Raw genomic sequence first — 12,805 nt, 5'->3', positions numbered from 1 at the left:
GCAAAGCTAGCAGAGGGCAGCTGTAGCTCAGTGGTTAAGGTGCTTGACTTGCAATTGGAAGGTTGCTGGTTCAAGCATTGCTGCTGCTAAGTAGCCACTGCTGGGGCCCCTGAGCATGGCCCTTATTGCTCAAGTTGTATTCAGTCACAATTGTAAGTAGCTTTGTATAAAAGCCTCAGGCAAATGGTTTTTAAGTGTGTAAATTTGACATATATTACTTATTCATAAATAAAGCTGTTATTGCGCTTAAAATGTGTACGAATGTACTTCTAAATGTACAATATATGGGTTTTGCCTAAATTTGGCCTCAGGAACATCCCTCTTCAGTGTTCAGGAGCAGAGGGATCAAATTTCCATTATACCATTATACCCTGTATAATGACATATGAGATTACTGGAATCAAAAACAAAAATCACAGTTGACAAATTCACTGACAAGTAATTAAATAATTTGAGTCTTATTGATTATTATTAATTATTATAAATATTAATTAATTTGGAGTTTCACTGATTATTATTAATTATAATAATTGTTAATTAATTTTGAGTCTTATTGATTATTATTATTATTATTATTTATTTTTTATATTAACTTCTGCTAGCACTTTCTTTAACCATACATACTAATCCAGTATTCAACACACAGCCATAATAATTAATGAAGATGTTAGGTGGAATGGTAGGAACAGTATAACACTCAACCCTTAATGTGTAAGGACATGTAGCATTTTATTTTTTGGAGGGGGAGGTCTGCAATGTCTGCAGCACTTTGGAATATTATCTGGACCTGTAGCTTTAGACATTTTCAAGTACTTACATCTGGACTTAATAGCTGCACTCTGGCTTATCCTCAAGTAAATCTTTTCATCATTATATGTTTTGGTGCTGTCGTGACATCTTCTGAAGGGTCCATCGACTGAGTTGATTAGGCTCAACCTGAGCCAGGAGGCTGTAGCTGTTTTAACACTTTAATAAATTGTCACTCACAGTTGATAAAGTTAATTTGGGCACCACCCTGATTAACAGGGAAACTATTAATTTGGACTAATTTACTAATCATTAATAATTTAGTCTTAACTCATGTAAGTCTCCAGATCGATAACGTGATTGTCATGGTACATGTAGTTCATAATTGTTGGTGTCCTCATGTTTCATTTGTTAATGGCTGAAGGCGTCATTTATTCTTCTTGTATTTCTATTGGGTGATTCCAGTCATATGATTAGACTTCATCGTTCAGTACAGCCATATCGCAGACAGCATACAGGAAGCAACTTGTGCATCAAAGCAGTTCTTTATCAATTGCAATCCTTTCATGTTGATCCTTGGAGAAGCTTTGCCGTGAGTTATATTGTCTATTTATGTTATCTAATATCATTTTCTAAATAATTATTTTGTGATTATAATGTGCTCTGCAAACTGCTTACCTTTACCACTATACTGTTAACCCATCCTTTATTTCAGTGAACAATTGTCAGTTTGTATTGCTTAAACCATTGCAATGTGTTTTGTTTTGCATACTGTAGTACAAGATGTATTAGAAAAGGATACATTTATATTTGTTATTTCAGTTTCACAAAGAAAAAAAAACACTGGAAGCTTACATTGTTGTTATATAGCAATGTTCTCAAACTCAAGGACACTTTACAAGCACTCACCTGACAAGAAGCAGCAGCCAATTTGCACATGACATACTCTCAATCAGAATAGGACAGAACACTGACCCCCACAGGACATACATGTACATAGGGAGTATCCAATCAAACTAACAGCCATGTTTTTTGGACTGTGGGAGGAAACCAGAAACCCCCCCTCCAAGGAAACCCACACAAAGAGAACATGGAAACTTCACCCAGATAGGGACTTGAACTCAAGATCCTAGTACTAAGAAGCAAACATGCTAACCACCAAGATGTTGACTTAATCCAACACACACAGAGGGGACAGAATAGTGATTATTTTACATCTATAAAAATTGGACCATCTGTCACTTTTGGCCCCTCCTAGCATTCTTGTCATGGTTACCCTGTCTTTTGTATATGTTTTCTCTGCCCTTTATTTGTAGCACCTGTGTCTTGTTAAAATCTTATTAGTACATGTATTTATAACCTGTCTTGTTCCTTGTTTGCTTTTCTTTTCATTGTGTTAAATCCTTATCACTGTTTGTGTGATTCCTAGCCTCATGTTTTCTTGTTTGTTATTGCTAGTGTTGGTTATTTGTTATTATCGTTGCTTGTGTCTGTTATAGCCTGCTTCCTCTTTTTTCATCTTGTTTTGTTTCTTTTTTGATTATCATTCCCGATCTCTTCGCATTGGTTCTATGACCCTGGACTGTTCCAATGATTACAATTTTGGATTATCCCCAAATAAATCTGGCTCTTCTCCATACGTGCATCCGCCTCCTAACCGCTCATCATTACATCAACATTCTTGATTCACAGACTTAATAACTGTGTGCATAAAATGTACAAAATGTTCATAAAAATAATTGATTCTACTAATGACCAGAGGTGCTGAGACTTCTACAATCGCTAAACTTTTTTATGGTTTTGTTGCTCAGTATCATGGCACCAGAGGGGTCCTGGTTCCTTTCTATTGCCCTGGGGTGAGAATGCTACATTCTTGCCTTTGGGACAAAAATTTGGTGGAAATTTGGTGGAAAAGATGGTGGAAATTTTGAAACACTAATAGCTGTGGGCAGAGAGGAGCAGGCACACACGTTTCCATACGAACACAGTTGGTATCATTACCCTTATGAAAAGGATAGAACAAATTAGAAGAGTTGAAATCTGATTCTTTATTTACTTATTAAGATCTGAGCATTCTCTTAGCCTACACAGGCATGGAGACCCATAGCGCTTACCTGGGGTCTCATCACAAAAACTGTCTGAAAGTGAAACTGCCTGCAGTGTTTTTCACAAGGGACGAGATGCCCTTGTACTAGCAGCACCAGGGGATTTGCAGTAGAAACAGCCAGCATTTTGTCCCAGCAGAACAACCACATACCAGAGTTTTGCTCTCTTGCTGTGCCCTTAGATGGCTGTTTGTTCTGTTATGTGGTGCTATCATGAGGTGGATGTATTCGCTAAGAACAGAGAGATTAATTAGTTTAAAATCCAGAATCAGAGGCTAGGGTCGTATAACGAGGCAAATCAGAAACAGATAAATGACCAACGTGAATTCTAGAAATAACCAAAGGAGTTTTTCTTTGCCACTGGGTAAAGAGGCCTCACAATCCGCAGGTGATACAAATGAGAAAGTAAAAACCAAAACAAGGAGCAGAACAGGAATGGAGGAAATGAAACACTGACATGAGACAGGGATTCTGTTATACCGATAAGACTGAGGTGCTATTGCATGGACCCAAAGTTGCAAGAAGAATTTATCTAATATTCTACTAAATTTTGTTGGCTTTTCAGTAACACCCAAAACTGTTTGGGTGTTAGTATTGACTCCGATCTCTGATCTGATGCTTACATATTTAATGTTACTAAAACTTCCTTTTTCCATTTATATAATATTGCTAAACTGAGACTTTCCTCATCAAATGCAGAAAAATTGGTCCACACTTTTATCTAATCAAGATTGGATTATTGTAGTGGTCTTCTAACTGTGTGCTCTAAAAAGTTGCTAAATAAATCATACAGAATGCAGCAAGGGTTAGAAAATTCAGTCACATTATTGCTATTCTTTCAGCTCTGCAATGGCTTTCCAGTTAAATTTGGATAAAATCTAAAATTCTCTTTTTTATAGATATAAAGTGCTAAACAAATTTATTGCATACTATAAACCACCTTGCCTACTGAGCTCTCAAAATACAGGGTTTCTCTTGGTCCCCTAGAATTTGTAAGAATTTGTACCTCCAGGGGTAGATCTTATTCCTATAAAGCCCCTCCATTATGGAAAAGCCTTCCAAGTTTAATCCAGGACTCGGACACACTTCCAATTTTTACATCTAGTCTAAAGACTCAAGCTTTACTCAAGCTTTTAGTTCTTCTGTATATAGAGGTGCAGAGGCTGGGGTCCCTAGTTGTAGAGTTTTCTGGTAATCTGAGATATTAATGCTGTCATCCAGCCACTTTGTGTGGTTATTCAGGTTTGTGACAATTACATGGGTGGAATGCAATGTCTCAGATTGCTCTCAGGATTGTGGTCACCCTCTGGTCCCCTTTTTTAGTTATGCTGCTAGATAAAACTGCCGGAGTACATGCTAATCACTGGAATGTCTACTGTATATGGAATGGTCATGTGGTGTTAATCTTTACAGATCTAATGTACATCTTTCTGTTTTATTTTGCATTCCATTGCAGAGATGATGCCAACATTAGACTAGACCTGTTCATCTGCAACAAAGCATTTTAAGAAAATGACTGGGTCCCATCTGTAGATGAACGGATACTGCCTGTAGATTATCTGATACTTCGATTTCCATTTCTCAAAAATGGCATACTCCAGACCCATTGGAGTAACTAAGGCTCCACATCTACACTCAAGTGGCTACTTCGACTAAAAATAGCTAAATAAAGTATGGACTGGAAGGACTGGTTACTATCTGGGCAATCCAAAGGAGGATTGGTTCCCTCTTGAGTGCTGGTCCTCCCAAGGTTTATTTAATCCTGCCCAGGGAAGTTTTTTTTTGCAACGGTCACCTTCAGCTTGCTCATTAGGGATCTTGACCATACATTTGTTAGCTATTTGTAAGCAGTGAAGAAATTCGCTTACTGCACCTTTCTAGGACCTGGAATGTTCCACTATGGACTAAGGGTTAAAAGTAGACAAACATTTTGATAGATCTTTTTTTTTTAAAAGACCCCCCCTCCATTATTATTACATCTAAAACAGGTGCTGAGTTATTACATACAGGTCCCAAGTATATATTTCTAGAAACATGTTTGGTTGTAGCAACAAAATAAAAGGTACAGGCATAGTTTAAGGCAAACTGCATCCCAGGATGTAGGACCCTCTATAGCACTTTGAGTCTAAACAGAAAATAATTTTACTTCTTAAAAATGTTAATTAAAATGACAAACTATAAACCATTAGGCAATTAAAGGATCAACAAACTAGAGGCCAAACCAAAAATTTAGTCTGTAAAAACACTATTTTGGAGATTAGCAGTTACATAAAATATTTCCCACCAAGGCAAGTCATGCTTTGATTAAGTTTATGTACCTCAGCTCAGCAGAATGGTCAGTGCTATAACACTTCAAGACATCTGCAAGATATGTTGGAAATAGGCCATTAAGAGCTATAAAGAACAAGAGTTTGTAGCTAATGCAGAATGTTTCTTATTCAGCCTCCATAAACTAAATAAGACCAGGGTGATCTTCTGACTTCCTATTCCTGTTTAAGGGTGTGAGTGCTGCTTTCTGAACTGCCCGAAGCTTACACCACAGTATTCATGTTCCAGGTTCTCATGTCATGTAGGGTTAATATGTTTCTTAAATCACATGCAGGGTTAGTGACAGTAGGCCTAGAGTAAGGGTTACACCAGACATTAGTAATTCATGTTTTATTAAAGGTTCAAAAAAGGATGTTTCTGGTCATCCATGTTTGTGTCTTCCATTCTTCCATTTTGTACAGACATTACCTTATTTAACTGAACGGACAGGCGTTAATGTGTGTCATTATAATAAAAATTATATTTCTGCATTTAGTTAATTTACAAAACCAATCAATGAGGAAAGGCTTATTATACCAGAGCTTGCGCGTCATGTTTATTTAACGGTAGCAACCGTACCGTGACCATTTTGCACACCTTTTTCACGTTTTACCCAAAGGATAGAATGACCACCACAACATTTTGGCAGACTTAATAGACATCACCACTACTTTAGCTATTTATTGAAATTTATATGCAGAATTGACCTGAACCAAACTGATATGAAAAAAACAAAAAAAACCCCAAAACAAAACAAAAAACAACAACAACCCCCCCACATGTAAATATTAACACATATTGTTACCAGGAAGAAGACAGGTGGGGGCATGGACTGAGATCTTAGCCTCTCCCCACACCATTCTCGGAGTGAGTACTGAGCTTTACTGCAGTTAAAATAATAACTTTCCAAAAGTTAAAGTACTCAAAGCTTTTGCTCACTGAAAATACAGTATTCTCCGTTGCACTGAGGGGGTCAAGACTACCTGTTGATTTTGAGAACCACACACACAGACACATCCTATTGCCCTCTGCTGGGAACAACTGTAAACCGCATCTGAGAGAGAAAAAAAAAAAGAAAAAGAAAAAAACCCAACACAAAACAAAACATGAAAGGACAAGTCTAAAAACGAAGTGTCTAAAATGTTTCAGAATAATGAGAAAAGTATAATGAGCTTTTCTATTTGTTAAGGAGGAAGAGAAATATTTAGCCTGAGTAGATGACAGTTACTTCCATAAAATGACAGAAATGGGGTGTGTGTATGCGCAAAAGTGTACAATTCTCTATATTCTTTATATTATGAAGGTGCGAGTGGAGAAATCTGGAAAGCCATTTTAAAAGGTTTCTGACTTCAAAAGAAAAAACAATTTGCTCTGGATATTTGTGTTTGCGTGTGTGCTGGGGAAGGTAGGTTTGTGTCCTAAGTCTATGGATCGTCCCCATTGACGCTGTCTCCATCGTCCTCCCCTTCCTCATGCTCTCCCTCTTCCTCCTCTTCACCTTCTTCTTCCTCATTCTCTCCTCCATGGCTCTTCACCTGAGAGGGGAAAAAACAAAAACTAATATTTCTATATTATTTCTCTCCATGGAGTCATTTTACTGGCAAATATGGACCTGCATTATATAATGCCTTTGTGTGTGTAATGCTGCCCTTCTCAGAGTTTCCTTTTTTGTAGTTTCAGCTAAAGATCAATGTGATTGTGAACGAGAAACATGATTACTGTGCAAGAATCCATCTCTCAGACTTCACAAAATATGATTATGGCCTATATCTGATCTATGAAATCAGAGTATACTGTTTATGTGAGCACTTGAATAAACGGATAACTTCATAAACCTGATAATGATCGGATTATTGAGTGCATGTAAACACACTTAAAGACAATGTCGAATAGGATTCATGATCTTGAAAGGTCAGCGTAAATTAGCATCAACACATCTGACATGTTTAGAGACATTATCAATTTTCTCCAGATATCAATACCACACATAGGATCATATCCAGACCTTCTGTTTGCTTTTTATAGACAGAACATAGTTAGACAGAAACAACTGAACGCTTGTCCAATTTCTTTTTAATGATCTCACAATAATCTTTGAGTGTACAGGGCCAAGTCACAGCCTCGTGTCCTCTAGATAGTTACAGTTCTTGCCCTGACTCAACCTCCCCCCCAAAAAAACCCTACACTTCACACATCCACATTTCATGATTAGAGCAAAATCTTCCAATGCAATGGTTTTGCTTGTCTTTAGAAAAGCAGAGATCTTACCGTCTCACTCCACAACAGCAAGGCCAGCCATACCATGCACCCTACTCATACCACCACAATAAGCATAAACTGAAACTTAATTCAGAGGTCTACACAGCTTGGAGCTACTGATCTTCAACCCTGAAGTCATGCCATGTTCCCTCACCTTCTGTCTCTCACACAAAATGTTATGCACATGAATCCATGTGTGTAGTGTCTTGTCTAAGCATGCTGCGCTGATGGAGGCGTTACACTGACCTCCTCCTCTTCCAGAAGATCTCCATCCTCTTCCGAGTCGTTAATCTCTTGTTCTTCCCTCTCACGCTCCTTCTTGATGCTGGAGTGCTGCTGGGATGAGGCCTCACCTACCTCTGCCTTCATTACCTTTACTTCTGAGACACACACACAGGGTAAGAAGGAATACCTTCAAACCTGAGCCTTTTAGTGCCTACTGTCCTGACATAGAGGAGGTATTGAGAGCGTCGGGGTAAAAATGAGGACCCAGCCTCATTCGACTATTTCCTTGATGCAACACAACTCATTCAACTCAGCAGCTGAAACTAATCTTCAGTTGATCACTGTTCTAAATATACTTATCATACCTACAAAATCCTCAGGTATTTTGTATATCTAAAGCTCACTGTAACTAAATTGAATGTAATAAATGATAGTCATATCATCCATTCCTAATAAACCCAGGAATGACTGGTGTGGAGCAGATCTGATTTGTACCTGACTTCTTAGTGTGATCCTTCTCCATGCGGTCTAGACTTTCCAGAAGGTAGTCCACTTTGTGCTTGATCTGAGCCAACTCCCTCTTGATGGTCTGGAGATCATCTGCTTTGACTGGAGCACAGACGACAAATATCAATAAGTTACTTCCATTGCGGAGAACATCAACCTCTTTCTTCCAAATACAGATCAGACAACAACTCAAGGAATATTGTATGTGCATAAATGTTCCCCAATTACATAAACAAAACCCCCCCAAACCCTGACACCATAGCTATGACAGTAAAGAATGTCCACGCTGTTAATTCTCAGACCTGGCATCCCTCTCCCTCATTTTTTTCCCCTTTGCTCTAAAATACACCTGACTCAGCTCAAGACGAGCTGTCAAGTAAATCAGGTGCTGGATGAAGTTATACAAAAGCATGCAGAGGGCATAGGATCGCCAGGACCATGGGCGAGACGGAGTGTGTTTTCGGCACTGCTGGTGCTTGTGTGAGTGGAAAGTGGGGGGCAGCTGGAGAGACACTGACTGGCCCGTGATGAGGAGCGCTGGCTGCCTTTGGAGGACGAGGAAGAGAAGCTGGACTTGGTGCGGCGACTGCCTCCTCCGCTCAGGCTCACCCGTGCACGCTTGGATGGGATGATGGCCCGTGAGAGGGGCGGTGGTGGGGGAGGTGGCACGCGGGACGGATATGTGTAAATCCTGCAACGGTGGGAAGAGGCCGTCAGCGCATGGCAGCGGTAAATGGATGGAGGGGCAGGTGGGAAGGGCACAGGGCCTTACCTGTCATAGTAGTCCCGCTGGAAGTCATAGTCAAGCTCAAAGGTGGAACTGCTGCAGGGTAGGTGGGTGAAGAGGAAACAGCAAGTGAAAACCAACAAAAAAAAAAAGGGGGGGGGGGAAATGAGAAACGACTGAGCGAGAGAAGAGAAAATTAATAGAGCTGCACACCTGTACATATCACCTGCAGGGCGCTTTGTCGTCTTCGACCTGTGAGGTTTGGGTTCACCTGCCAAGTTAATGTCTGATAGAGAAAGAAAAAACAGTGATTAAATGCTTAATATCATTTAATGGCTAACAGTTCAAGCATTAGTGCCAAGCAAGAAGCTATTCGATTCAGCCACACTGAAAATTTGCCAAACAGTTCTCCTGTAATACCACCTATATTATGTGAATCTGCACCTGACCATTATTCTTAATAACATCACTTTTAGATAATCTTAAATATCATAGCAGTACTTTAATTACTGGGTTTAAAAAAAAACAACCAATTACTTCTATCAAATCGGGGGGTTGTTTTTGCCTCACTACCATCATTGTGGGGGTGTGGGTGGGCCCAGGGTATGGCCAGACTTACCTAGCACCTGTCCCACGATCATGCGACCATCCTCGCCAGCCACGGCAGCACGTGCATTCCGCTCATTCGAGTACTGCACAAAGGCGTAACCCTTGTGCACAGAGCAGCCCACGATCTTGCCGTACTTGCTGAAGATGGCCTCCACATCGGCTTTGGTTACCAGCATGGTGTTGAGGTTGCCGATGAAGACGCGCGAGTTGAGTGAGCGTGGGTCTGTCTTGTTGGTCACGTTGCTGGCCATAGCAAGGCTGGCACTGGGGGAACGACTAAGCACCACACAGCAGGTTGGGGGAGGAGAGAAAAGGAACATGGGTACATTTCTAAAGGTGCCACTTTAGCATGGCTGTAGTGCCAGGGACCACAGCATTAATCCACCTGAAAAGTACACTGGGTTTTTCCCAGGAATTTGCACAAATTAATCACTGTTAATAAAAAGTGTGAATTTTATAAATAAGCGGTAAGAAAAAAATAAAATAAAAAAAACCCACACACAACCCACCAAAACCTGTTGTGAGAGGTTTTACCATAACAGCTGCCAGTGTAGGGCAGGAAAGTTGCTTTACTGACAACAGTGTGACTTAATGTTTCTAACAGATTTAATGTTCAAAAAATCCTGTCTTAAATCGGTGTACATTTACAGGTGAAATCACACCCAGGAATATATATACTTTGCTCACTTGAACACCAATATGCCAAGACTGCAGACAACATTTGCATTATGCTAAACGATTCCCATCCTTGACTAATTTTGTGTATAGGAAGTTTTTTGTGCAAAGGTTGCAGATGCACAGAACTAACATCCATGGGGGAAAAAAAAAACATGAAAGCCTTCTCCAAGCATGAAAAATGAGTAAGAAGTGTTGCACCCTAATTTTAAAAGGTCTGGCTGGTCACTCTCCTTCTGTAAAGAAATTACAGAGCTGCCCAAAACAATCCCTTCCACAGCATATCAATGATAATACTGAGGTTATTATTAATAATTTTTGTTGCTGTTTAATTCTGCTTCATCTTACTCAGGACACACAACCTTTCCAGACAGGGAACACCTCATATCCCTTGGCTGCTGAACCACAATGATACTTAATTAAAATGGTTCATTATGAGCAGTCAAAAACAAAAAAAAAAAGAAAAGGAAAAAAAAGTGTGAACTGTTTCAAAGCAGCCTGCAACATCTGGTGTTCATGAGCAACTATATTTATTTTAGAACAGCAGTCAATTTAAACACATACAAGTTCGACATATGTGAAATGGGCAACCTGGAAGGGTAGCTGAAATGCACTAGTTTGTGTGTGTGTTTGTATATGCGCTGGTAGCTCTGTGATTTATATACAACATTTGCCATAATCAGAAGAAATAAAACTTCAGTCTTCACCTGCAGTGAAAGGGTCCAACACTTTATCAAGGGGGTTGTGCATGGTAGTTTAAGGGGATGGGGGATGGGGGAGTGTTAGTAACCATCACTCACTCCATGGCGTCTCTGCAGGCAGTCGTCTGTCTGTTCTGTCACTGAGCGAGGGGGCCAGTGTATGCAGGCTGGGGTCTTGAGTGCTTTCAGCCAAAACTACAATTCCCAGCAGCACACTCTCAGAGACCTGCACTCGGCCCCGAGACTTACACTAAGACGACAAAAACACACCCCATTACAACTACACAAGGTTATTCAGTCTATTTGTATTAATATGTGAGAGACACCTCTCTTGCATACCAATGAAATTATTAAATCTAACAATATATCTGAAGATTACATAGGAAACTGGTTGATATTTAGGTTAATCCAACCTTCTAGTGATCACGAACATGTTCATGACCTGACACAGTCACAGATCACAAAATGTAATTCTTTTGAAATGTGATCAACCTCAAAGTGTCTGAATTCAGAAAGTGTGTTATACTGAAATACCATAAACGATTCTGTGAAAGGAATACTTTGTTTATGTGCGAAGCACTAGTTAGGTTTTGGTCGTTAGCTAATACTATATCAGTATGGTTGTGGTAAGTTATTATAATTTCATCTTATTTATAATTTCATCTTATTTATTCCAGTGTTAGGTTAAACATGCCTTTGTACACAAAAGCACTACACAACACACACCTTCCGATCTAAGTCATTGAATGATTCGTCCTGACCCACGTAATCCTACTTGTAAGTGAAGACAGACTGAAGAAATACTCAAATCACAAGTACTTGACAACGTTCACATTATACTTCAAACCAGTTTAATTCATCTTAGGAACCCTAACTTTCGTACAGTTGTTCAGTACACACAACGTATTAAGATTAAGACATGAACACGAAAAGAATGACGAAAATTTAAAATTAACCTTCGCCAGTAGATTAACCTGGCTGCTATCTATGTCGATCGGATTAAGATAGCTAGCTGGGTAGCTAGCTAACTACAGGTTAGCTAGTTATCCATAACTTGGGGAAGACAGCGGCCTTGTACCTGTAATTCCATTTCAAATTATTTTCATCGTTTAAAAAATGCAACAGTGTTTCAGTCCAAAGCATCCAGACAAAAAGAAAGCCGTATTTGAAAAAAAGCTATTTCCCCTTGCAAAACAATACACGCAAAATTCAAAACAGGTTCGCTGTGGCTAGCTGGCTAATACGGACGATTTTACTAGCATTGACATCAAACGCACAAAACTGGTTGTTGACTCCAATTCCAAAAACCTCCCATGCCTGCAAAGTGTCCTGGAAATAAGATCTACTTTACGTCAAGTATACAACTTGGCACACAATTCCAAAAATCCTAACGAAAAAAAAAACAAAAAAAAAACCCAAACCAAAAAAAAAAACAAAAAAAAAAAACCCACCTGCCTAGAACAAAGACATTCCTACTTGCTTAGGCTAGTTACGACGGTCTTACAATTCTTCACAAAAATGCAAGGAAAAATACTCACAGAAGACAAGCTGAAAAAAATTAAAAATAAAAACAAAAAGCTTGTGTAAAAATACTCACCGAAAGTTCAAAGTTAAAATGCGTAATTTGGGAGGATCAAGAAATTTACCACAGGCTGGCTCTATGCAGCAGCCTTGGTCTGTCTGTAAAACCAGTGAAAACGAGCGGACAACAAAAAGTGCCCACAGAAAGATTCTTCAATATAAAAGTCACTATGCCCGTGTAACAAATCTGTTCAACATACATTAACTGAACAAAAAGCAGCCAAAACGTACCGGTGGTTGAAAATTATTTATAAGGAAATGTCGCTTGGAAATCGGGGTTTAATGGAAATATCGTTTTTAGTAACGACCAAATCCAGGTGTCTAGATATCTTATCAATATAAATTCCTTTAACTGTGTGTAT

The 12,805-nt window shown here is 39.3% G+C and overlaps 1 protein-coding gene across 7 annotated transcripts; it reads right to left on the bottom strand.

Annotated features, from left to right (window-relative positions):
- Positions 1-5,495: 5,495 nt before the first annotated feature.
- On the bottom strand, positions 5,496-12,583 carry hnrnpca (heterogeneous nuclear ribonucleoprotein C a). Of its 7 annotated transcripts, none has more exons than XM_035536343.2 (9): positions 12,460-12,583; positions 10,962-11,112; positions 9,497-9,762; positions 9,091-9,163; positions 8,923-8,973; positions 8,669-8,841; positions 8,139-8,252; positions 7,665-7,798; positions 5,496-6,694 (listed from the first exon to the last, which is right to left on the bottom strand). In XM_035536343.2, exons 2-9 carry the CDS (start codon positions 10,964-10,966, stop codon positions 6,584-6,586), a joined length of 927 nt encoding a protein of 308 aa, XP_035392236.1. In that variant the 5' UTR covers positions 10,967-11,112; positions 12,460-12,583; the 3' UTR covers positions 5,496-6,583. The 7 variants fall into 7 exon arrangements, with proteins under 7 accessions (XP_035392236.1, XP_081559307.1, XP_081559302.1 ...); XM_081703181.1 differs by having other exon boundaries at positions 8,923-8,970; positions 11,589-12,563; XM_081703176.1 differs by having other exon boundaries at positions 11,589-12,562.
- Positions 12,584-12,805: the final 222 nt, after the last annotated feature.

Source organism: Electrophorus electricus, chromosome 20 (assembly GCF_041902795.1).
Source record: "Electrophorus electricus isolate QZ-2024a chromosome 20, ASM4190279v1, whole genome shotgun sequence".
In the NCBI taxonomy this organism is placed as follows: Eukaryota; Metazoa; Chordata; class Actinopteri; order Gymnotiformes; family Gymnotidae; genus Electrophorus; species Electrophorus electricus.
This window is presented reverse-complemented; position numbering and strand designations above follow the sequence as displayed.